Here is a 27,632-nt window from a genome sequence, read left to right as displayed (position 1 = left end):
TACAATACATAAAAAGGCAATAAAATAAGTATTTTTGCAAGTTGAAAGTGCAATGTATTGTATTGTGACATTATTAGTTTGGTCATTTGGGGGCCATCAGATGTTACCCTGAAGGGCGGTGGGCGGCGTTATGTAAAATTTTGTGGACCAGACGGATATCAGAGTACCTGATCAAGTTGTCGAAACTTAATATTTTATGTTTTTCCAAGACATGGCAATGATGTTAGTGGCTCGGCTTTATATCGAGAATTTTCAGGGCTCCAATAAATGCACCCAGAGATATACAACCATTCATCCTTTCATTCACATGTGAAATAGAGACACGTAGCCATTTACCCTCTCATTCACTTATCATATAGAAATATACACCATTCACTCTTATCTTTATCCAGGGTCACAGCTGAAGGCGTCGGGTGAGCGGCGTATCACCATTTATTCACTTATTCATGTCAAAAATAGATACATACAAACATTCACCCTGGCATTCACGTGTAATATAGAAACAAACAACTGCTCGCACTTTCATTTGCACATCATATAAACATCTATTCACCCTCTCATTTGCATGTAACAGACACCCTCTCATTTACATGACATATAGAGACATACAATTATTCACCCTCTCATTCACATGTTATATAGATACATTATACAGAGATTTACAACCATTCCCCATGTCATTAACATGTCATTTACATGTGATAGAGAGACCTACAGAGATTCACCCTGTCATATCACATAGAGAAAACTATTCACCCTCTCGTTCACATGTTATATAGATACATTTTCATTTACATGACATACAGAGATTTACAACCATTCCCCATGTCATTAACATGTCATTTACATGTGATATAGAGACCTACAGAGATTCACCTTGTCATATCACATGGAGAAAACCATTCATGCGCTCGTTCACATATAGACAATATAGGATCTCGAATGAACCTCCATCACGTGTTTGGACTTTGGGAGGAAACATGGAGACTCCAAACATTTGTTTGGAAACCCGTCCCCGACCTTCAGAGGAGGACGTGACCTTCACGGGAGGACGTGACCTTCACGGGTCGGTCTCCAAACACACACGGCAGGTACGGAAGGCGGTCTCGACGCCCTCCGCCCGCCGCGCAGCTGTCGGCTCCACCCCCGCACCTTCACCTCCATCCCTCCATCCCTCCATCCAGCCGCCGCCAGTCTGCTCCTCTAATCCCGGGCAAACAGCCGCTGAGCAAACTCATCAGGGGATCTATGGGAAGGGGGGTGAGAAGGTGAGGGGCGGCCATCTCCGAGAAACCCGAGACACGTTCAGGTCCGGGGGGCTGTCGGCGTGAAGCACCGGGCTTAAAATAAAATAGGAGAAAGGAGGGAGGGAGCGAGAGAGAGAGGGAGAGGGGAAGGAGGGGGGCGGGCATGCTGTAGTGCAGAGGTTCCTCCAGTTAGCGCTTCTTCTCTGGTGGTCCTCCTTGCAGAGGTGCACGTTCGCGTTGCCTCCAGGACCTCCCCCTCCCCCCAGATCCGGAGGGAGGGAGCTTCTCGTGTGGACCGGAGCGAGACGAGGCGGAGAGGAGCGGGAGGAGTAGGTGGCTTGTGATGTTTTGAAGCCACGCTTTGAGGAGAAAGCGGGAGCTCGAGGTCTTCAGAAGGCTTAACGCGGACGGGAGAAGAATCCCCCTCCCCGTCCTTCATACTCCGGGAGAACGTCGAGGAGCCAGGATGATCTTGGGTATGAGAATTTCAACCTGACGTTTGTTTGCTCCGCGGCTGCATGTCCTCAGATACGGAAGAAGAAGAGGCTGGTGCATGTGAACGTGCACTTTGTGTGTGTGTGTGTCAATGAGGGAGATGTTGTCGTGATGGACCAGACTGAACTTCTGGGGTTTGAGTTCCAACCTGCCTGGAGAACACGGTGATCGGCGTTGACCTTCTCATTAGTCCGTCATGGACCTCCTCTCCCGTGGAGCTTGACCTCCATATTTCCACGAGAGCCGTGGGACGAAAACCCGGCTGTGTGTCGTCTTCTCGGCTTCTTCTAAAGCTTGCGCAGGGCAAATGAAACATTCACTCATTCATTCATTCATTCATTCATTATCGATACGGCTTCTCCTGCACTCAGAGTTGCGGGTTGCTGAAGCCGAACCCTGCTGTGATTGGACGGGACAAGAAGCAGGTCCATCAAACGGACACATACGGAGACATACAACCATTCACCTTCTCATTCACATTATTAGGAGACATACAATCATTCACTCATCATGCAGGGACAAACATTCACTCTCTCATTCACATGTTACATGGAGGCAACCATGCCTTCACTCATTCACACCTCATACAGACATACAACCGTTCACTCATCATACATGGACATACAATTATTCGCAGCTCTTATTCACATGTCATAGACAACTATTCATTCACATGTTGTAATGAGACATACAATCGTTCACCCTCTCATTTCATACAACCATGCATTCACAGCTCATATAGACGCAAGATCATTCATCCTCTCATTCATGTCATATAATGACAACCGTGCGTGCACTCATTCACACCTTGTATAGATATACAACCTCTAATTCACATATCTGGTCAATGTTGGCTCTATGGGGAACCTCCGTCATGTGTTTGGCCCCGTGGGAGGAACCCGGAGAACCCTGAGGAACCCTACGCAGATACATGGAGAACATGGAGGGTCCCCGTGGAGAGGTCCCCCCCCAGTGGGAATCAAACCTGGGACTTTCTCGCGGCGCTGCGGTAACCGCTAACCGCCGCGTAGCCCCAAAAACTGCACGTCACCGTTGCTGAATTAATCATATTTTCGCTCTCAGGCAGTTATAAAGAAGCCCTTCTGGGTTCGAGTCCCAAATCCAGACCCCCCCTCCCCTCCATCCCCGCTGAGGAAACATCTGACGGCTTTATTTTGGTTTCCCCGCCCTCACGCCCACCTGATCCGAACGCTTAGCGCGTTACTGAAATACGCCGACACACGATCGCGGCGGGTTATCGGCTTATATTTGCCATTTTACTTTCCCCCCTCGTCTCCGTCGCGCTGTTTTAGTGTGATTTTTTGCAATTAATATTTCACAACCGGAGGTTTGAGATCTTGATTTATTCATCACGGGGGGGCTTTTTCTGCTCGCTGGTGCTTCGAAAAGACGCTTAATGGCCGCCGCGGAGAACGAACGCGCATTTCCCAAGACATCGCTGCCCGCTAAAAGAATCACAGGTGGCCCGGATTACAACGTGACCTTTAAATCGAGGCGATGCAGTGAAGGATGAAGTATCGACATTTAAAACTCTCTGCAAGCATGTGTGTGTGTGTGTGTGTGTGTGTGTGAGACCATGCACTTTATAACACATGTTTCACATGTCGGCGGCAGTGGCAGCACAGGGTACGTGTTCGGGGCCACTTGGTTTTTCCACTGCTAGCTAGAAGGAAACGCTGTGTTTTTAGCCGTTCACAGACGTTAGCGCAGACGTGGATCCGTGTGATTCCACGGCCTGCGATTATGGGATGCACGCTGACGTGGACGCAGGCTGAAGCCACTCTATGGCACTATGATCTATAGGATTTTTTTCACAGACATGAAGTTGGGCAGGAGGGTGTCTGGATTTAGCTTGTTGTGAGGCTGTGAGCTGGAAGCGGCAGCCCGTCATTATCCTCCCATGGCGTCTCATGATCACGCCATCGTATAAAACCGCACGCTGGCCCCTCAGTCCGGACTACCTTCTGGAAGGAAGGTCTGGAATTACTGCTTCCAGCTACAGGAGGTTCAGTGGAGAACCTGAATGTTCATACGTGTATGACAGGATGAATGGTTGTTTGTCTGTATATGACGTATAAATGAAAGGGTGAATGTTTATCTCTTTGTGATGTTTGAATGACAGGGTGAGTGTTATATGTCACAAGAAGAGAATGAACAGTGGCGGCTGCTGACAAAATTACCAGGGGGGGAAATCACATGAGGCAGGAGAACTGTGTGCCTCACTTAGTGGCTCTTGGCAGGTGTTTTTATGATCACTTAGCACAAGAAACTAGTAACAGACATACATTTGTTGACAAAAAAAAACACTGTACATTGGAAATGTAGTTCATATAGCAAAAGTGTTTAATAGCGACATACAGATAGATATTGTGCATTTGTGCAATCTACGTTGAGGCTCCGTGCCCTCACCATACGTCTCTTCTCAGTATTTGAACAGTAAATGTGAAAATCCAGCAATTTTGAATTAAAAAAACATGGCGAATTTGAATGACGATGCTTTTAAAGTGCAAATCACTGATAAATGTAACCATTTAATTCTTTTCTTCACTGAAGATTTTTTTTTCTTTCCAAGATTGGCAAGTGAGGCACGGCCTCTCCTGCCTCCCCTGACTGCACATCAATACAAGGAAGATACATCTGGGTGTATCACCAGTAGTATATCATTTATCGCGGGGGTTACGTTCCACAACCAGCTGCGATAAACAAAAAAAAAATTTTCATTTGAAGCTTTAGATATGTTTTGTATATATATTATTTACATATTTTAATATATCATATTTATTTATATATTATTTTTCACATATTACAATTTTTTTATTCACTAAAAGTAAATAAAGTAGTTATTTACATATTTTTATATAAATTGTATTTATATCATTTTTATTATATATAATATATATTATATATAATATATATTTTATATATATTATATAATATATATATATGTATATATAGCAGCTTTATGACTCTCCTCACACGCTTATCAACCTTATAAACACTTCCGATATAATTAACAGAGTAACACTATGAGCAGCGATCGATAGGAAATGGTTGATGCTAGCGCAGGAGATGCAGAGAAAGTTGCTGAGCCAATCAGGCCCCAGGATAGAGAACATCATGCTCTGGTTGGTCGCTACCCAAGAAAATGGTTATTTTGCTGTTAAAATGTAATTGAAATGATAAATAGATAAAAGTACATTTTTTAAAGCTGCAGTATTATCCGCGATAGGATGAGAGACTACTACAGATCGAAGTGATCACATTTTTTGGCCAGAGCCGCTACTGTGATGACAAAGCACATAGATTGAGGGGCCTTTTTTTTAAAAAAAAAAAAAAAAAGAAGGAAAATAAAACTAAAAAATGAATGTAGGAAATGAATGAAAACATAAAGCAATTCTTTGTCCGTGCCTGCCTTTTGGTGTAAAATCACCTGCTGCTTGAACGTCTGAGCCCATTGTTCTCCATGTTTTTTTATTTCGGTACCGAAACCTGCATGTGTTTGCTGATCCTTTATCCACGCTCGGGTTTCCGTGTGCGTGCACGTGCAGCTGCGTGTCCTCGTCTCAGTCCCGGCAGGTGTGCAAATGTGTTTACAAAAGGCTAGCAGGGGCGCGGGAGAAAGAGTCAGATGCTGGCCATATTTTAGACGGTTGTGGGCCGGTTCAGTTTAAGCAGTAGACGGTCGTCATGGCAAATAGTGACGTTTTGCTCGTGATGACAGAAAGTTTGACTCTGCGGTGGCGGCGGCGGCGGCAGTGCCTCCCACGCCCCAACCAGTGTGACGCTGTGAACATGAGGCACTCTTGCTACCTGCTAACCTGGAGGTTAGCATGGCTCCTTACCTTGGGCTCACCCCAAAACTCGCCCCCTTCGTTTCCTGAACAGCCCTGCTTAGGTCACCGCCTTCCAGCTCCCAGCCAATCAGAGGGTGTTTACAACCAGATGACGTCTCCCACTTGATTGGCGGAGACGGCGGCGTAGTTCCATTACCCTAAAGCGATTGTTTCAGTGACTTCTGGGAAAATTCCAGCAGCAGTCAGCGTTGCTACAAATGCTACATGTTAGGCTGCAGAACACACACACAACTTGTAACCCTGGGTGCAGTACTCAAACCTGGCCACCGGGGGCAGCGCATCCAAAGTTAGCCTTGTCCCTTCCAAAGCATCATTCATTCACGTTCCAAAAGCTTGTGTGTGTGTGTGTGTGTGGGTGTCCATGCACATGTGTGTCGTCCTCTATCAGCCAATAGAAGGCAGCTTCGGCAGAACCGTCCGCTTTTGACTTGCTAAGCTGCAGTGAAGGGGGTTGTATGCTTCGCAGTCTTTCTGTTTTAGGGGGTTGGATGCTCCTCGCCGCTGCAGCCGCAGAGACAGGGGTGTTTGTCGGAGGGGGGGTTGCTGGGTAATCCGCCGTGGTAACTCATTTTGGACTCAGCTGTGCAGCTGTGAGGTGGAGGCGAGACTCCTGACATTGACGTTACCTCTGTGATCATCGAGGCCAAATTGGCCAAATGAATTGCCAATCTGAGCCGCCTCAGACGTGCCAGTTGTAAAATCTGGTGTGACGGCGAGATTTTTTCCCCTCCGGTTGCCCCCGAAACCCTGTCTTCTCGCCATCCACGATAAAATTCGATAAGCTATTACACAGGCATTGATCGTCTCCCGGCCAAACATTTGCATTTGAAAAGAAAAAAAAAGGGGAGGACGCCACTGCAGGTTAGGATTTATGGAGCTTGGTGGCAATTTTACACGTTAACTCCTCGCAATGTGTCCAGTCTGCCTGGAAGATTGGGACGTCTGAGGGGTGAATGAAAACCCAGGCGCCTCCTCCAAACGTGAAGCTCGGGAGTTTCGTCTGTAGATTTAAGGATTTTGCTAATCCAACTTGTAACCAGTAGGTGTCGAGATAAATGCAAACATGTTCCCTGTAGCTACATAAGATACAAGGAAGTTGCATCCAGGTACATCACTAGTAGTCTCCCATTATCGTGGGGGTTACGTTACACAACCAGCCGCGATACACAAGCCTGGGCGTCTCGTCCAATTGACGTTATTCAAAGCTCTGACAAACTTTCACTTTCCTGTCTTCGACAGGAATGGGTCTAAGCTTAGCAGTGGAACATACCATCACATCGGTTCTGGGAACCGTGTCTTCTAATTCCCTGGTTAGCGGTTTGGGTTTTGGTAAGAATTAAGATGTTTGTAGATGACACTGTGCTCTGAAGTGAGAGCAGGAAGCAGGGTCATCTAGAAAGGTGGAGGTATGACCTGGAGAGGAGAGGGATGAAGGTAAGCTAGGATACATGTGAGAGGAAATCTGAGTGGAACCGTGAGGCTACAGGGAGTGGAAATGAAGATCAAGACGGTGGATCAACATGGTACTTTGATCCTCATTGGACCTCCCCCCGTAGCCGCTGATGCCTGGTTAGCGCCTTGCATCAATATGTGAATGGGTGAATGTAATCCAACAAAACGTGAGGTGCTTTGAAGCCACAAGGTTACCGTTGAAGTATCTTTGTCTTTCTTCTCCCAGTCGATGGAAGCAACTGTTGATTTTTGATGACAAAATTTAAGGTAATTTTCCATGTAGACCACACCCTAAGATAATCCACAGGTACCCAACGTTCCTGCAGGTGCAAGCACTTGGAGGCGAAATACTGCCTTTTAGGGGTGCAGAAAAAGATCTGAATTCAATGTGGGCGGCCTTTTACCTCAACCAGGAGAGAGGAGGACGGAGATGGATAGCAAATATGTGATGGAGACAGAAGGGGTATGATTTATTACTTCTAATGCCTCCAGCGCTAATGGCTACATGCTAATAGCTGTCATGATGCAGTAGTAGCTGTTGACGCTGGTGAGACGCTGGTGAGTTCATGAGGAAGGAACACGAGTGCAGACAGGAGAGGAGTGAGATCTGGGATCCATGGTGCTCCATCTTAAAGCCTCACCGCCGACGTAACAAATAAAGTACACCTCTTCCGTGTGCCATCGTCCTGAAAGGAGGAAGTGGAGTTAGCTAACATCTGGCACGCAGAGCAAGAGTGGGCAGGTGAGGCTAGCGCTAGTTACTGTTAGCTGAGATGAGTAGCTTGGAGACCAGCAAACGTAACATAGGAAATGTGAAGGGAAGGTTTGCACAGATTTCTCTTTTTGTCCCTTGAGGGGTTGCACTTGTATGCTCCGCTTGTAGCTTTCCATTTGTAGTATTAAAGCGTAAACAAAATCGATATTTAATCCAGTGTTTCCCTGTTTGCGTTCGCCCCAGGAGGTGTGAACCGAGCGCTCCTCCGGAGCCCACCCGTCATCCCACCGGCGCCCCTGGACATGAAGCCCTTCCTGCAGTTCCCGCTGGAGCCGCCTCACCCGGCCGCCATCGGCCTCTTCCACAACTTCACAGCGGTGAGTGTTCAAACGCCGCGATACAAAACGGCGGTTAATCTGTTCTATCCGAGTGATGCGGGTGAGGAAACCCTGAGGCGAACTTTTTTTACCGTATTCGGAAAAGAGCTAATCATTCGTGAGCAACGGTTTGGGCCACGTTCTCTGCCGTCAGCGTTTTCCACGGTGAGTTCTCATTTCCAGATTGGGTTTCATGTGAAGGTCGGCACGGCCAGACACACACACTTTATTGTCCTGCTCATCTGCATGCACTCGGGCAAAATGACCCCCCCCCCCCATGCAGGTCGATTATTGGACCCTGCGGGCGTTGGTTATTAATGCCGAAGAAGTCCGTATGAATGCCCTGCTGCTTGAGTCTCCGCATCTGGATGCGGGCCGTCGAGGGTGACGATTGACATCAGTGTTCCAGAATAGGTCGGAAATACTCGTATTTCATGTTTACTGTCTGGTGTAAGTCCGATTTTATTGATATGCCCTCCAAAATCAATGTCTGGGAAGACTAATAGGCATAAATATGCTTGCTGTTTGTCTCATACTCGGATGAGTTGTTCAAAAAAAAAAAAAAGCATGATATTTTTGTTATTTCTGTAAGACTCACAATTTATAACACAAATTTTAACCCAGAGGCCGCCACTGGTTTACGAGCACAATTGATGATATATACAGGTTGCTTGTGCTAACTTTAGCTTTCCGTTAGTGTTAGCTTTGGCTCAGTATGGAATACAGTATACCCTTTTTTTTTCGCGGGGGTTGTGTTCCAAAAAGAACCCGTGATAGGCAAAATCCGTGAAGTAGAAACCTTTATTTTTTTTTACAATTATTATACAATTAAATACTCTATTATACATTGAAAAGAAGGAACAAACCATTTTACAGGCTCAATCATTTGTTTCACAAATAAAAGTACTGTACTTTAGAAATGTTTTTTTCAACAAATAACTTCTGTACTGTAGTGTCAGATAATAATTTTAATCATCAATGTGAACAGAAGGCTTCAAATTGCAGGGATTGGCACCGCCCACCACGACCTTTTTGCTGCTGCGAAACTTATTGCTGCTGTCGTCCTTATGTTTTTTTCTTCCTTCTTTATGGAACGAACGGAGGATTCATTAATTCCGTAATGCCGACCTACAGCCGCATAGCTTTTACCTTCCCTTAGCATGTCCAGAAGTTTAACTTTATCTGCGATAGATAGCATCTTCCGCTGCCTGTTGGGCCCTGCCGCAGGTATTTTTGTCAGTCCAGAGCGTTTTGTCAACATTATGGGTTTTAGAGAAACTCGAAATTGCAAGAGAATTTGCACGAATGTAATGTAAATTTGGCAAGCTGTTTTACGTACGTGTACATATTAAACTGCAACGTTATTGACGCACAGCTATAGAAGAAGCGGAGTGACTTTTTAGCCAATTAGAATGCAGAACACAATGCACGATGCCAATCCGTGAAAAGTAAACCGCGTTTTAGCAAGGGATCACTGTATACGCTAATAACGCCAAATTTTGCTGATTTTGGGTGCAATTTCCAGTCGGCGGGTAACAAGGGACTGATGCTAGGCTACACAGCTTTGCAAGGGACAAGAAGAGGAGAATGGAGTGGGAAATTGCTTGTGGACGTACACGACTTCCTCAGGATCCGCGGCAGTGCTTTCACCACTTCCCTCCGGATCCAAGTGGCACATTATCCGAGCTAAGTGCCTGCAGTTTTCTTTCAGCAGGCAGACAAAAGGTCAAAAGAATGAGTGAAGAAACGCCACAGGCAAGAGACGCTGGATGTTCTCCTGTTAGGACATCAACAACCCGCTACTGGAGAGGTAGCATCTGATGATAAAAGAGCAGGAACCAGCATGATCACAGAGGAAGCTGATGGTCGGTCAGCACAGCGGTCCGGAAGTTGACAGTGAACAGCTGGTGACAAAAAAGGTCAACTCTTTACAACAAACTGTTAGCGCTGCAACGCAGTTGCTGCACGCAAGTAGTGACTTTTATCGGCTCCGGCCTCTTCGTGTCTTTGTACGACTTCATTTTGGAGCTCATTTGGACTTCTTTCTTCAAAAATATCCTCCTCTTTCACAAGTGTTGCACAGATGACGTGTTTTTACCCTGTACGGTAAATTGAACCAACCTTCTGACGTCACAACCCAGACAGCGTTGCGATGTAAACAACGATTGCGGCCAATTGTTTTTACAATTTTATACCAACTAGAATATGTTGAGAGATTTTATTATTGGTTTCATATAGCTAGTGGGAATATTGATCAAACAGGAAAATAAGATGATCTGCAGGATCTGCAGGAGTGTGATAGAGACAGCGTGGATATGAATGTCGAATGATCTGCTACAACTAACGCTTAAAGCTACATGCTAATAGCTGTCATGGTACATTGATAGCTTAAATATTCGCACAAGATAAAAACAATGGCAGATGCCTGGCGAGATGCTGTATCATAGGATACGCCTCACCACAGTAAATCTGTATTAGCATAATTCATTTATTAGCATAATTCATTTATTCATTTCAACTCATTTCTCATCGCGGGCCACATACGGCCTAGGTAGATGTCAAGTGGACCATTAAAATAATAGCATACTCAGCAATAAAGAACCAAAATATCATGTCTTTCCTCTGTTTTGGTGTAAAGAAGTACAAGGACATAAGGACATTTTTGGAATTTAATGAACAATCCTTTTACAAAACATTTCATGAAACACCTCATATTTCCTTAGACAAAAGTGCAAATTACTTTTGTCATTCACATGTTTGCATTGCCATCATGTGATCATGCGATCCCACTGATCTTACAAAGGCACAAAACTTTAACAAGTACTTGGTATTGAAAAATATAGTAATGCACTTTAAGATTAAATGAGACATATAAAGAAAGGGATCTTTAAACTATTTACACATGTGCATATTTAATCTAAATTAAATCCCTGCCTACACCCTCCAAACTTAAAAGAGTGCTATCAAGTGTGTAAGGAAGAAAGTATTTACCTGTCCTGTAAATGTGTAAACTTCAAACATGAAACATAAATACACATACAATAAATACTGAAAACGCATGGAGTTGCATGAACAGTAGAATTCCATCGTACTCTTTAGTAGTGAGGCTGGTGACTAAAATTAAATTGCACATTTTCGCTAGCAATTAGCTAGCTGGCTTTTACCGCTGCGTCACTGAGTTCTCGGCTATCGGTGAAAGTGGACGCTGTTTCCTCAGACCCGCCAGCAATTCGTTGATCTCGTCTCTTCTCAGTTTCTTTGCAAGCTGTCATATTTTTCACGGTGAGTCTTGTAGTGGCGCCGTATATTATATTCCTTAGATACCGAAAATTGTTGCAAACACGCCAAGCACAAAGGTTTCCCGTGCGACTCCGTAAATAAATAGGACGTAGTCAAATTTTCTTTGAAAATTCGACACTCTTTAACTCCTTTTCTCTGTTTTGATAACGACATTTTGGCTAATGAGGGAGTAGCGGGGAGGTAGAGAACGGGGTAGAAACAACGTCATAACAAGCAGCAGGTGGTACATTGATATCGTCTGCTGATTGGTCCGTCTCAGTGATGCGGATTGTCGTCTACTCTGACCAAAATAGTGCGCCCCCTAGCGGAAAATTCTCGAATTGCATTTAATTTAAAAAATTAAATCCTTGTCTTTTATGCATTTTTTCACTTTCAAATTATCCTGCGGGCTTGGTCGAACCCCATTGCGAGCCGGTTCCGGCCCGCGGGCCGTATGTTTGACACCCCTGGCCTAAAAGCTCCGACAGATAATGAGGCTTTGTTGGGTGCCTTCAATTCACCTTTCTCTTCCTTAGCTCCCTTTTCGAACGCAAGTCGATGTCGTACTTTTCATGAATTGCCAGAGGATGCCGATCCACATTTCCCTTCTCTTCTCATCCATCATCCATCCTGTTTTTATTTTTTGTGTATGCCACGTGATCTACCGGCGGTACCTTTGCGCTGGACGTACTGAGTAACCCTGGTCTACGGGCTGCTCCACACACCGCTGCTTTTAAGCCAATCCAAAAATGTGCCCACATCACACCTGTTCTGCTGCCTCCACACCGTCTGCCTCCGTCAGGCCATCTTATATTTCGGACCACCTGCCCAGCTAGATGCTCTAGCGACCAGGCTCGCCAACAACAGATGGCATCAGGTTTCCACTTCTCAAGACACGCTTTTATGGGAAATTGCTGCATAAAGGGGCAACAGAAGCACCCTTCACTCTGTTGCATGTAAAACTGATGCCAAAAAAAAAGGCCTTGGAGTTTTCAATAACAGCAAAGATGCAACATATGAATATCTGACTGAGGAGCTGCTGTTTGAGGGCGGAGACGACAAAAGATGGAACAAGAAAGGAGGCCAGAGGTCAGCAATAGCCCTGCAATAGCCCCTTTCTCGCTGCAGGATATTTTTGGAGTTCCTTGAGCTTTTTCAGGAATGAGGCTTTCTCTGTGCATCAGGACAGCAGAGAAAATAACCGGGAGACCATGGACCTCAGCTTCTAGAACCATCCCAGCTCCTGCTCCGAGGCAATCTTTTTAAGATTCCATACGAACTCGTAGCTGCTTGGTGATTGTTGGAACTCATAAAGTACGCCCATCACCAGATACTTCTTTCAGAGCATCACTTTTTAAGTCAGATGTTTTTTTTTGGCTTGGGACAAATATAGACAAGCAGCAAGCAATGAAGAAGTCCGAGCTCTTCTGGACTGTTCATTTTGGACCGAACAAAGTGCGGAATTAGCTAACGGCTAACAGGGCTCTTCATATGGCGAAGCAGCACATGGAGAAGATTAAAAACACCTCCAGCCATCTGATGGGTCTTCTTCCACGATCACTGTGGGAGCTTCCACCTCCTTGTTGTCTATGTCATCGTCCTCTTCCTCAGTGGTATGTTTTGGAGTGTGCAAGTCGCAGATGCTAGCATCACACCGGTCCATACCGTGGTTCCTCCAGTGGAGGCTACTTCCTGGAACCGATTTAGAGCTGGAACTTTTCGTATATTAAACATATGCATTGTATACATTCAGAAATGGTTAGCGGTATCCGATTAACAGCAACACTTTGATTAGCGCTCATGCTAGGGCCCGATGGCACGTACACGAGGAGAATGCAGAACGCAGAGCACAGGGTGGAGACATTCTGCAGCTCTTCACACAACTCAGGAAAATTAAAAACACATCAACCCATCCGATCGCTCAAGGTTCTTAATCCATAAATGCTGCGGCAACTTCCACCTCCGTGTTGTCCACATCGTCATCCTCTTCTTCTTCGTCTTCTTGAGGCGCTTAAGGTGCACGTTGCAGATGCTAGCGTCACACCGGTCGCTACCGTAGTCCCTCATAGGCTGTAGGAATGCAAAGCTAAAAGGTTCCAGGAGCCAAACTAAAGCTGGGGCGTTCTTAAGGTGCTTAGGTCTCACCCGAAAGAATGCAAAACAAAAAGGTAGAGTGGAGCGAAGGGGTTCGTAGAGTCAGAAAAGCAGCAGGTCTATATATTTCCCGATCTGCGTTCAGATGTGACTTAAGTTCTCAGATCATTTATACCGTTCCTCGGAGTGTAAACGGCCCCTCGGTTGGCAGGCAAGAAACTAGAGTCTGAGCGGGAGATGAGAGGCTGGGTAAAAACCACCGGGTGCTTTTGGCCACTCGACAAGGGAAACGCCTAGAGCTGTGGCGAGGGAGTGCCGGCTGGCCTCACATGGGCGGCGACGTGGCCTCGTATTCGGAAACGGACCGTTTTTGTAAAACCTAGAACTTAATATATAGATCTACACAAACACTGCGTTCCCCCAGGAGCAAGCGCTTGGAGGAAACCAGGAACTGCAGCCAGATCCCGGCTCAATAAGGGCGGCCTTCTGCCTCGACCGGTTTGGGTAGAAAGACAGAGCGTATGAAGGTTGGCGGGACAGGAACTAACAATCTGTTTTTTTTTTTTTGCTAACACCAGTAGTGCTAACAGCTACATGCTGATAGCTGACATCATACAATGTTCATAAAACAAACAATGGCGGATGGCTGACAAGATGCTGCAGTAGATCAAGCCCCTCCCCCTGAGAAACTGACCAATGAGAGAGCCCAGGGACTCTGGAGAAGACACGAGGGTTCCTCGTGCAGACCAGAGAGGAGGAGTGGGAGGCATGACAGTGCTGCATCATGGGATGTCCCACTGCAGAGTTAGCCTTCGGAAGCTAGCATAACTTCCTGCTAGGCTAATGCTAACTTCCCATCTCCCACCGATGTTGGGACACGGGTGCAAACTGGGTAGGGATGACAGAGCTAGCATAACTGGGGGGTAGGTTAATGCTAACTTAAACAGAAAGGTTTGAAGCCTATCCTTTAACAAAGAACCAATGTTTCCAAATTATTAAGTCATTATCTATAACTCTTATCCTGCTGTGACGGGGTCACTGTGATTGGTCAAGAGGCAGGGTGCCAACATTCACCCTCTTATTCACACCTCTGGGCACACTTAGCTTGTTTTTAGCATTTAGCGTTTTCCCTTTCCTTTCTCCAGATGAAGGTTGAAGTCGTCGCCGGAACAGACGCTACCTTTTACTGCGGCGCATGAAAGGCCTTTTTTTTTTTCTGCCATCACTCGCCACAGTCATCCGCTCAAGTTGGACCTTCCCAGTCGAGCAAAGGTTGTGCAAAGATTTGTCACGCCTGTTATAAAGCACCCAAAATGCGCACATTTTCAGCGGGGCTGTGGGGGGGGTTATGTGCCTGTAATTAGGCTCTTCTCACCCCGGCATGAATTAGAGCTTTTGAACAGCACCCAAGAACCGGAGCACAGACAGCAGCACCAGCTGCTACCGCGGAAACGCACACCCTCCTGTCCACATCAATCACTGCTCTCTCTCTTCAGCTCACTCGCCCTCGTTTCCCAACCCTTGAGCACCTCGCTCTGTCACTCGCTCACGCCTTCTTCCCTTCGAGGCCCTTTAACGCTACCCTTCGCGGCCTCTCTCCTCAGATGGACCCCGTCCAGAAGGCCGTGATGACGCACACCTTCGCGGCACCCTTGGTGAAGGCGAAACGTCCGATCATCTCCTGCAACGTATGTCAAATCCGCTTCAACTCAGAGGTACGTTTGTTCTGATCACGCGAAATGTCGGTCTTTTTTTTTTCTTTTCGCTCGTTGCACATGAGCTCTTTGACCTTTGGCGTCACCCTTGGCTCCATCCTCGGTTCCCTTTTGTCCTATATATAGAGACTCGCCCGATGGGATGGCGGGATTTTCACCGAGGTGGAGGACACTTCGCGCTTTTTGGAAAACAAAATAAATGCTATAAAGCTCTCCGCATTCCCCGTGTATTATATTCGTTTGGCTCTCGGTTGACTGGCAGGTCACAAGAGGCCAGGAAGTCTGAAGAGTAGGAGGTAGACTGTGGATTTTCTGTAGACCGAAAACCTCCTAAATGCGTTGATTCAAAGGGTGACACCCCCAAAAAAACAACAGCGGATATCATTGGGGCACAATTGAAAAATGCTAAATTGGTTAATTGGTTGATTAACCAGGTGAAATCTGAAGTACCCTATGATTGGCTGCAGACTGAGAGCAGTGTTTCATTCAAGCAGTGATGTGCAGTTCCAGGGAGGCAGAAGAGGCTGTGCCTCACTTGCTAATTTTGGAAAGAAAAAAAAATTGTAAAATGAAAAAAAAATGAAATGGTTAATTTTATCACTGATTTAAAGATATTTGTCATCTAACGTCACCAGTTTTAAAATTATATAGGAAGAGTATAGGAAGGGTGGGGATGGTCATTAAGCTTTAAAATATGTATAAATGATAAAATGAAATAAAATTAAATAAAATAAAATAGGAATACATATATATATTTTATTATCAGTGATTTGCACTGTAAAGGTATTTTTCATTTAAGTTCAGCAGTTTTTTATTGAAATATTGGATTTTCACATTTTCTGCTCAAACACAGAGAAGAGACAAGCGGTGAGGCTGTGGACTGTGGAGCCTCTATGCTAAATGCACAATGACGGCTGACTGCTGGCATGCTCTGCAATAAGACACTATTGCTGTCTCTCAGTATGTCGCCATATGAACACTTTTGCTATATGAAGTACATTTCCAATGTACAGTGTTTTTTGTCAACAACTGTATGTGTCTTACTAGTGGCCTGTGCTGAGCAATTATAGAATGGCTCATAAAGTGAGGCACGCAGTTCTCCTGCCTCATGGTAGGGGGCTCTTGTGATTCCGGGGGGCTCCTTCTTGCCACTTATTCAGTGAATAAGCTACTCTGTAGGGTTTATATGTTTGTAAATCTGGGGTTGGCAATTTTTTGCTAGCGGGCCACATTTCTTATTTAATTAAAATGCGCAGGCCAACTTGGTATCATGTAAACAAAATGAATATCGCAATTTAAATATAAATGTTTTTATTTCAACTTTAAAGTCATTAATGATCACATAAATGTCCCAACATTATTTTGTATGTAATCCTCCAAACAAAAGTAAACAAAAGGAAAAAATAAGGCGTTTCAATATTGATTGAAAATACTTCATATTCAAATAGTTTGACGGGTCGGATTAAAAAGGTAAAACAGGCCGGATGTGGCTCATGGGGCCTTAAATGCCCAGGACTGCCGTAGCAAAAGATTGAAAACTTTTTTAAAATATATATTCTCTACCGCTAATCCCGCATGTGGCCTATCCTCAGCTGTGATTGGCCGAGAGGCAGGAGTTCACTCTGGACCAATCACAGAGATTCATATAGAGACCATTCAATCGTTCATTCACATGTCGAGAAGCTAAATTGCAGCGTGGCCTGTTTTTTAAAGTATAAACACATTTTAAATACAAAGCGCTAAATAGCCCAGCCCGAATCCAGTGTGTGTGTAAAGGACACAAGCAGGGAGTCACCGGAGAGCGGTGTAACACAAGTGTGTGTGTGTGTGTGTGTGTGTGTGAGTGTGTGTGTGCATGTTCTCACATGCCTGGAGGGGGTGTTTTTCCATGTTACGACATGTTTACATTTGCCGCCGCACGTCGAGGAATGAAAACACGGAGCAGCCGAGGCGTCCCGACCCCCCCCCCCCCCCCCACCCCCCCAGCGCCACCGTCCACGCGATTGTTTCCCACGGCAACCAGAGAGCGAGACTGGAAACACATTTCGTGGCCCGCCGGAGGACGTCCGCTCGTCTCGCTGCTGCAAGGCTGACGTCACCCCCGCCGTCACCGCTGCGGCGCCGAGCCGGACCCCCTCCTCAAACCCCCTCCACCCGCTTTGTTTCTGCCTCTTTGTAGATAAAACATCAGAGAAGGATTTCGGGGGGGGGGACGTTCGTTTCGCTCGAATCCCCTCCACGCCGTCGTCCCTCGCCACCCCCGTCCAGCTCTGCACAAACGCTGACGTTTTAATCACCATTCACTTCCTGACTGTGGAGATCCGTAGCGTCCCAATCCGCAGGCCGCACATCTGGGGTCACCTGTAGAAAACAGGGATCCAAGGATTAGCATGTACAGGAGCTCTGTGTGTGGGTGTGTGTGTGTGTATGTGTGTGTGTGTGTGTGCACTTAAAGGGTTTCATCTCGCTGTCTAATCAGAGGGGTTGGCTCACATGTCAAATGGGACGCCATGGCTGTCGTCGCCAATGGTGGCTGTCGTTAGCGGTTGAGGCTAAGGCTAGCCGCTCCACGGCACATGTAGGAAATACATGCACGAAATTGATCACAATCGAGAAGGCACAGTTGTTCATTGGCTGTGGACCTGTGCACACCCAACACACACACACACACACTTTAAAAATATACCCACAAGGAGGTTCCCGGTTGGATGCCGACAGGGGGGCTTTATGTGTTGGTTCCTCCACGTTCCTCCCACAGTCCAAAAACATGAATTTTGGGAATTGTTGTATGTATCGTATTTTTCGCACCGTAAGGCGCATTTAGAATATTTAAACTCAAAATGGGCCGTGCGCCTTATAATCCAGTGCGCCTTATGTGTGAATTCTTGTGCTCACCGACCGCCAACCAATTTTATGTGGTACACTGCACCCAAAAATCTGTCAAAATGTTTTAGTGCGACATTTGGTAATGCTAGATAAATACTTACCTTTTTTCCACACTATAAGGCGCGATGGATTATAAGGCGCACCTTCAATGAATGGCCTATTTTAAAAAAAATGTTCATATGCAAGGCACGCCGCATTATAAGGGACATAGAATAGAAACTATAGTAGTGGCCGGAGTTGCGTTATGCATCCACTAAATGGAGCTGCGCTAAAGGGAATGTCAACAAATCAGTCAGATAAGTCAGTCAAACTTTATTAATAGAATACAAACCAACGTTCTGACAACTCCGTTCATTCCTAAAACAAGTTGGTGCATTCACAATACGGTACCGTACATACCGGTAGCTCTTACCGGTATTTGCGCCACCTTCATTCAAACAATGTATTTCCAACTCCATTTGTCACGGTTCAAAGCGTTTCATAAAACGAAAGCACCAAGTAGAACCTCCTCTAAATTCATTGATATTAAGTTTGTGTGCTAGCACTGTTGCCTTCATTGGAATAGTGACTGTGGAGACGCTTCTACTTGCTGCTCTCTGTTCAACAACCCACTGTTCAAGTTTGTCCTCTAACTGTAACCTATCACTTTGTTTCCTCGGAAACTCTGGTCTTCTTTACTCGGCGCAGGTCATCTTGTCGCTTCCTTCACTTCCGCACCATTGATTTTTTTAATATTGAATTCTCGCGCTACTGCTCTTTTCCGTGTTCTGCTGCGTGACTGATCGCCTTGAGTTTAAACTCTGCATCGTAAGCGTGTCTCTTGAAAGGTGCCATTTTGGGGTCTTTATACACACACAAGTGGTGTGGGACTGGAATTCCCCTTTACCGTTTTTACCCCTGCTTCTTCGGCGACGCACACACACACACTAACACACACAAATGGAATATATCATATATCAGTCATATATCCCAGAATGCACCGTGTGCTACTTCTTCTATGGGAGAAAATGGAGTCTGCGGCTGCTTCCCGTAGTTGGGAGACGCTCAATATTGATCCATATATAAGGCGCACTGGATTATAAGGCTCACTGTCGGTTTTTGAGATGATTAAATGCTTTTAGGTGCGCTTATAGTGCAGAAAATACGGTATGTAGCGCTGGATTACAACGCTGTTCCAACCTCACGCTAACCTCAGGTGTCGGCTATCGCTGGCTATACATAGTATGCTTACCTCTGCCACTTTTTGTAATACCAGTACATACTGTGCTTTATGTACATTTGTTTGTAAGAGGACCCCCAAAAATGCCACCTGGTCTGCAAAATACATGGTCTGCAAATACATATATGTGGCTGCGTGATTGCCTGACGACCAGTACGGGGCGAACCCCACCTCCAGAGTGCAGGATAAGAGTAGCTAATGAATGAATGAATGACTCTTGCAGGTGTTCCATTGCAGTACATGGTTGCAAAGACCTTTGCTCTAAACCAGACCTGGACATTTTACTGTCCGGAGGCCACATGTGGCCCTATGGGCACCCCTGCCCGCCTGAGGTCGATCAAACATTCTTGTCAAAATCTGGCAGCTAAACTTGAATTTCTTCACTTGAAGACACATCGGCCGTCATCCGCGAGGCTTCGTCAGCTCTAATGACGTATGGGGAGTTTCCAAGGTTTCGGGTGGGTTCAGGTGAGGCAAATGGAAAAGTCGATTGGCAGAAACTAGGTCGAAGCGTCTTGTTCATTTGGGACGAGATTTCAACAAGAATTCACCACCACCTGGATGATTGAGAACCTTCACGGACAATGACGAAACATGTATTCCATTCATGCTACACAAATGTGTTGCTTTTCTATTATCGTTGGTTCAGCACTCCAACGCCATCCAGGTTTCTCATATGGCTCCTTGGAAGAATTAATTGCCCACCTGTGCACTAAACCGTACACAAAAAAAAAAACTGCTGCTACTCTCTCATGCTGTCAGTTTATATCGCCGTGCACTTTATATTTCGTATAAATGAAACGATCTGTTACTGCTGATACCGGTAGTGCTACTAGCTACATGGTAATAGCTGACAGCATACAGTAATAGCATAATGTTCATAGAAGAAATAAGAACCTGATCAATGGGAGGTGCTCATTACATTTTATTTTATTTTATTTTATTGATTGATTGATTGATTGATTGATTGATTGATTGATTGATTGATTGATTGATTGATTGATTGATTGATTGATTATACTTTTAGACTTCAGAGTTTATTTTGTGTTTATTTTTGTGTTTATTCTCGGCTTGTAACTGTCTTGTCCTTGTATGTCTTGCCACTGCTGCTGCTTCTGCTGCTGCTGCTAAGCAATTTCCCAATCATAGAATCATTAAAATACGTCTCATCTCATTTCTCATATGAGGGTTCCTCTTGCAGGGCGGGGAGGAGTGGGAGTGATGACAGGGGTGCATCAGAGCAGAGGTCATCTTTTGCAGCTAGCACAACAACTGGCTAGGTTAATGTTAGCTTCCTACCTCACACTGAGAAAAGTGCATCATGGGATGTCCCTGAGCAGAGTTAGAGGGGGTGTCCACCCCTTGGATGGAGATGTGAAGATTGCTCTGCTTTTTTTGACCGCGTTTTTAGAGACTTCAGGGGCCGCGAGGTGATTTATGATTCAGATGTTGCGTAATGAGCATACAAGTCATTTAAGCGGACACAGAATTAAGTGGGTTACCTAGGCGTCTTCTTCTTCCAGAGCCAGGCAGAGGCCCACTACAAGGGGAACCGCCACGCTCGAAAGGTGAAGGGCATTGAGACGTCCAAGACCACGAGGCTCCAAGACGGCGAGAAGCAGCGCCCTCCGCCGGTCGCTCCTCCCTCCCCTTCGGGACCCTCGCCGTCCAGCCCAGCACCAGAGTCTGGCAAGCAGGGTGAGCCAACAAGCTTGCGGCCACTTGGGGGGATCGGACGGCCGGCAAGCCACGGGGCTGTAACTAACCCGGGTGGATGCCTATTAGTCTTACTCCATGTGCAGAGTTATTGATCCTGATGCCTTTGCAACTTGCAAGAAAAAACTTTCTGATACCTGCATTGAATTGCTTCATTGGACAAAAAAGTTCCACCCATCAAGTTGACGCTTAGCCTCAACTGGCTACAACCAGCTGAGTTATACAGTAATTCCTTGACTTGGGAGTTTAAGAGTTAAGGAATAACGTGATTGGATGAAGACGTTGGCAGTAGCAGAGGAGATGGGTGGAGTTTTGCTTTTGGTGCTCTGTCGCTTAATGCTACAATGTGTTGCTAAATGTGACTTGCATATTTGCTAATTTCTATTAGCGACGGAGTGAACGCCGACCCGGTTTTATAATGTGTGAATAAATAACAAATTACGTATCGAAAATAGTACTGTCATTTCCAGACTATTGAGCGCACCTGAATATAAGCCGCATTGGCTAAAAATAACAAAATAAATATTTGTGTACATATATAGGCTACACTCCATAAGCCACAGCTGTCCACGTTGTAAAGGTAGATATTTTCACATAAACATTTTTTAAACTTTCAATGAAATACATACCAGAAACATCCACAGGTGCGTACTGGAAATGCTTTTTTCCACACAGTGCCTGTAACACGGCGGATGGAAAATATCGATTATGAATAACACAAGGAAAAGTCTATCGATCCATTTTCCGTCCCCGCTTTGCCCTACTCCAGCTGATCGCTATCTTTGTCTTCTTCCCGCGCACTAAAACCAGTTGTTTCGGAAATAAACGGCCTTAGAATTGCACGGTAATTTCATTGGACCGACGAGACAAGGTTAAATGTTTTGGCAGCACAAAGCTTGTTAGCCCCCCCCCCCAAAAAAGAACATAAATTAGCCGCATTGTTGTTTAAGCCGCAGTGTTTGTGGGAAAGCATGGGAAAAAAAGTCGCGGCTAGTCTGTAAATTACAGTAATTTCTAATAAAAGAGACTGTAAAGAAAGAAATTAAATAAGTAAATTACTTATTTTATTGCATACTGTGAAGATTCACTCAAGATTCACAAGATCACTCAACTTACTGGCTACACACTTAATGCGACAATGTGATGCTAAACGTAACGTGCACACTTTGCTAACCTTCATTTAGCGACGGAGTGAATGCCGCTCCTCAAAAAAAAAGATGATGCTCCGGCTCTCGGTATCTCACCGTCTTCTCCATCTCTTCACTGACGAGTCCACAACACGTGCACCTCGCGCTTGTTTTTCCATGATTTTCTCCGGGCTAGCTAGTGGCTCCCTAGTAAACGTCAAAGGCTCATCCGGCTTGCTCCAAATTTGGATCTCAGCTCGAATCACAAAGAGAAAAAATCCACACGACGGCGGCTCGTACTTCGGCAAACTCCTGAGTCGACGCACTCGGACTTCAAGGTTCCGCTGTATCTTGTTTCCTGACTGTTATCAGAGATGACCGGCGATGACGGTGTGGCTTCCTTACTAACCTGAACAATTGTGCTGTTTGCAGATGACACCCAAACCTTTCCCAACTCTAATGAGTCACCTTTGACCCCCAGCCGCCTCCCAACGCCTGCACTTAGCTCGACAGATGCAGACTATCCCCCCTTACCCCACGTCAGCGCAACATGGCCGCCGTCCCCTTCGTCCCCCGCGACGCTAAGTTCGCCCCATGCGGACCCGGCGGCAGCCGCCCCCTCCGACGCCCCTTCCCCGGCGCCCAGCCCCGCCTCGGGGGAGTCCGAGGAGGAGAAAGCCAAAAAGCTACTCTACTGCTCCCTGTGCAAAGTGGCTGTGAACTCCCTCTCGCAGCTGGAGGCTCACAACAAAGGTTGGTCAACTTCGGAAAATTAGCTTCAACATTAGCTAGTGGGTATTTTACCGCCCGCGGGGCCACATCCGTCCCGTTTTGCCAAACCATTTTTTTTTTAAATATTTTAACAAGTATTTTCAATCAATATTGAATTTAGAAACTTGTTTTTTCATTTTTTTTCTTTAATTTTTTTTTCCAAAATAATGTCGGTCGCTGCATTTATATTATTATTAATTATTTCAAAATTGAAATAAAATGCCAAAAAATTGACAATTTTAAATTGCAGTTTCCATTTTGTTCACCTAGTTCGCCCGTGTATAAAAAATTAAATAAGAAATGTGGCCCGCCAACAAAAATAACTGCCCACCCCTGGCCTAGCGTCACGTTAGCTTTAACGGGACGTCAAAAACGTTCCATCAATGACTAAGGTGTAAATTCAAGCACAGACACTGTCACACAGTCTTGTCACAGTACACGCACAAAAACCACACGGAAAAACTTCCTTTTTAAAATATAATAAAGTTTGTTTTCGCGTTAGCTTTAGCAGCAACGTCAGAAAAGCCGCGTTCCATTGGCGCATCGGTGCCAGGTGCATTGCTGCCACCTGGTGGCGGAGCGAGATGGTAGCGTCAACCTTGTTTTCCAATCCTCGCCAGGTACCAAACACAAAACCATCCTGGAGGCCCGGAGCGGGCTCGGACCCATCAAGGCGTACCCGCGCCTGGGTCCCGAGCGGGGGGCGGAGCTTTCCTCGGACCCCGACGCTCAGGAGCGCACTTTCCACTGTGAGATCTGCAACGTCAGGGTGAACTCCGAGCTGCAGCTCAAGCAAGTGAGAAAACCAGAAAGAGCTTCTCCCGACCGCGAAACCTCCTCAGTTGTCTCAGCATCCGACGACACCCTTTTCTCGTCATGCTTTGCAGCACATATCCAGCCGGAGGCACCGAGACGGCGTGGCGGGGAAACCGAATCCTCTCCTGAGTCGGCACAAGAAGCGCACGGACTTCATGGTACGCACTTTGCAAAAATCACTAATTTGGGAAAAAAAACATACTCAAGCTCCAAAAATAAAGATGAGATTCTATATATAGTACAAAAAAAAAGATTCTCCCATGACGTTTGGAGTAAACATAGGCTCTTCCTCAGACGCTTACCAGAGATATGTGCTAGCAAACATGTTTTGTAAAGGGAATGATCATGTTATTGATTCCCTTTTTTTTTTTGCACCTCTTGCTAGATATATCATGTCATATTAACATTTTAACATTATCCTCAACATTTTTCAAGGCCAGACCTAAGAAACGAATACTTTTTCCCCCAGGGATGTGCAGTCAGGGGAGGCAGGAGAGGCTGTGCCTCACTTGCAAATCTTGAAAGAAAAAAATGTCAAATTAATACAATAATTAAATGTTATATTTATCAGTGATTTATAGGTATTTTTTATTAACTTCGCCAGTTTTTCATGTTTTTTTTAATTCAAAATGGTGGCTTTTCACACTTACTGTTCAAATACTGAGAAGAGGCGTGCGGTGAGGCCGGGAACTGTTGCGCCTCTACGTAGATTGCGCAACGACGGCTGACTGCTGGCGTGCTCTGCACTAAAACTGTCTTTCTGTACATCCCTATTAAAATGTTCAAACACTTTTACTATCTGAAATACATGTCCAATGCACAGTGTTTTTTTTTTTTGTCAGCAACCGTACGAGTGTGGCTAGTTTCTTGTGCTATATAAAAACTAAGCGAGGCACGCAGTCCTTGTGCCTCATGGTAGGGGGCGCTTGTGATACCAGGGATTTTTCTTGCGATTCCCGAAAAATCTGATTGTGATGAAGTCAGTGACTCACCAGCAGTGCATGTCACTGCACGCCCTGTTTTCCACATATGTACAGATATGAACTAAAACATTCTCAATCATTTTGGCAAACAATATGAAATATCGAGTATATACGTGGGAGGAAGAATTATACAAACAGAACAGAACAATACAGACGGAAAACATGGTATGGACAACAACTGTTATGCTACTACTACTATTATATGTAGAGTAGATTAAGTTTTGGTGTGCGGATTTTTTTAAACCTCGATTCAGTCAACTTTTTGGATCCAGCACCCATTTCTAACTGGATAGCAGATGTGCTGTCTTTTTTCTAGCTCTGTATCAGGGTTCCCCAACCATCGATCCACAAAGAAAACCTTTCTTGGTACAAATTCTATTTTTTTTTAATTCGACCTTACGGATCTTAGTTCGAAAAATGACTGTATCCGCCTTCGCCTTACTGTCGCACTTAACTCTGCACTACCAGCTATCAGCTACCATAAGCTAGCCCTCGGAAAAAAAGAGCTTTTTCGGGTGGAAACGAGTGAACGATGAAACCTCAGAACAGAAGATACACAAGCTCCGCGCACGCTGTGCATTGTTGGTTAAGAACGGTTACCTAATGAACCTATGAAATCCTCCATTTTTTTTATTTCATTTATTATTTTTTTTATTATAATGCCAAATTTTTGTAATAGCATAATGTAAAGTGTCATCATTGTGTTAAGATTAAATAATGTGAACTGGCAAAATGTATTATATGAACCGCCGCCCCTCGACCCAGTCTGCAGAATGAGCGGCTGACCGGTTGCATGGTGAAATTGACTGGCGTTTCCATGGCGACCCTAACCTATTTTTCCAATTTTTCTGTCATTTTTGCCCAGGATCTTCCCAAATCCCTCGGGGCCGGACTTTTACCGAATCCCCTGGCGGTGGCGGCGGCGATGGCGGCGGCCGTGTCCTCCAATCAGCTGGCGTTGCGCCCGCCTGGTCCAACCTCGCACGCCCACATCCTGCAGGGGACGCCGCTGGGCCTGCTGAGGCCGGCGCCGGGGCCCATCCGCACCGCCCACGGGCCCGTCCTCTTCTCGCCGTACTGATGAAGGCCGGGAAGGCCGGGAAAGAAGCGCACTGTGACAACATCCACGTCCGAAACCGTCACGATGGTGCAAACGGCGTCATATTCCACGGTTTCCCCGTTACGAACCGCTGATTCTTTAAGTGAATGTGGACTTCCCCAAGCCGCCAATCCACCATCTCCAGCCCTACCTCTCCTCCGGTCTTGATGTCGTCCGTGCATCCAAAACATCGATTTAATTTAAAAAGAAAACAAAAAAAACGGCTGTCGGTGAGATATAATAGTTAGCTCTGATGTTAGCGGGTATCCTGCTATAGCTAGCACGGCATAACTGGGGGCCTTCCGCAGCCACTGCCGACAATTAGGAATGATAGTGTTTGTACTGTTTGTGTGGATTTGGCGGTCGTCCTTGCTTCTGCACAGATGGAGGAGTCACTGCGACCGGAGCGCTATGCAGCTAACAACGTTTGTCCTGCTGTCGGTCGGCTGAGTGCGTCCCTGTTTTTTCCCGAAACCTCGCTGCTTTAGCGGCAAAACGAAAGCGAACGTCGAGTCCATGCGAACCCCTGCATGGAAATGACTTACAAACTCACGTAAACAGGCCGAACCTTGACTTCCGAGAGCATCGACTTAGGAGTTCTCGAGATTCGCAGTGGATTTCTTGCTGACGATTCAAGCTGATATCTGGGTTAGGAGCGTTTAGAGACCGTGGGACGTGCCTCACGCCACTTGGTAGCCTGGAGAAAACCATGAGCAAGGTGTGCTGTGGTCCATGAAGAGATTACCGTAATTTTCAGACGATAAGCCGCAACTTTTTTCACTTGAACAACGATGTGGCTAATATATGGATTTTTTTTTTGGGGGGGGGGGGGGGGGGGGGGGGCTAAAAACCTTCACACCGCTAAAACATTTATCCTCGTCACATTGGACCGATGAAATGACCGGGACATTCTGAGTCCGACCGACGACCGACGGTTTTAGTGCGCAGGAGGAAGACCGAGATAGCGATCGGCTAGCCGGTGCGGCTTATACTGAGGTGCGCTCAATAGTCCAGAAATTACGGTAGTCTTCTTGTTGTGGCAACTGGACTTGAATTTCTTCACTTGAAGACCTCTCAGCCCTCATCCCCAAGGCTTCTTTCAGTTCTTATGGTCTCTGGGGAGCTTCCAAATATAACTGCCAGGGCTTTGGACTGGTTATGGTGGCTTGTTATGTAAATGGAAGAGTTGATGGGCAGAAACTAGCTCGAAGGGGGGCGGTACGCTAACGGGGGTGTCATTTATTGGGACAAAAGGACAACTTTGAGGGGTTACCTGGACTGGAATGGGAAGAGCTAAAGCTAAACAAGGGAGTGAAACCTGCTGACTGATGTTCATGTGCTAGTTACCAGGATTGGTTCTGGTAGTGGATCTTTCCTGGAAGTTTGGAGGGTGCAGACGGTCCTGGTCTGTGTGTGCAAATCCATCTTGGTATTGATCCCAGTAGGACACCGCCTCTGTCCAGTTTCCGTTTCAACAAAGATGGCTACTTTGCCTCCTCTCTCGAACCATATGTCTTCTCTGGCCAGAAAACGGACATTGCTGTCTTGAAAAGAATGTCCCTTGTCCTCCTGGCAGAGGTGGACCGTCAAGTGAGATACCAAGATCGTTGTCCCTGAGAAGGCAGGAGACATTTACGGGGATTCGGTACAGCAGACGGCGGGAACGTCAACGGACGACGCATTCAAGGATGGTTGGATCGTTTTTGAAAAAGGAGCGACGTTCACTCCGTCGATAAAAAGGGTAGCACAGTGCGCAACTTACAGTT

General features: G+C 45.9%; 1 protein-coding gene across 1 annotated transcript; it reads left to right on the top strand.

The window, feature by feature from the left end:
- Positions 1 to 1,312: 1,312 nt before the first annotated feature.
- Positions 1,313 to 26,087, top strand: LOC147222052 (zinc finger protein 385A-like). The gene is made up of 8 exons (XM_086167999.1): positions 1,313 to 1,723; positions 8,028 to 8,161; positions 15,139 to 15,249; positions 20,878 to 21,052; positions 22,630 to 22,950; positions 23,589 to 23,764; positions 23,856 to 23,942; positions 25,633 to 26,087. The coding sequence occupies exons 1-8, from the start codon at positions 1,714 to 1,716 to the stop codon at positions 25,846 to 25,848; spliced, it is 1,230 nt and encodes a 409-aa protein (XP_086024125.1). The 5' UTR covers positions 1,313 to 1,713; the 3' UTR covers positions 25,849 to 26,087.
- Positions 26,088 to 27,632: the final 1,545 nt, after the last annotated feature.

This window comes from Fistularia commersonii, chromosome 21 (assembly GCF_037954325.1).
Source record: "Fistularia commersonii isolate RoL2024-O1a breed Wild chromosome 21, RoL_Fcom_v1.0, whole genome shotgun sequence".
In the NCBI taxonomy this organism is placed as follows: domain Eukaryota; kingdom Metazoa; phylum Chordata; class Actinopteri; order Syngnathiformes; family Fistulariidae; genus Fistularia; species Fistularia commersonii.
This window is presented reverse-complemented; position numbering and strand designations above follow the sequence as displayed.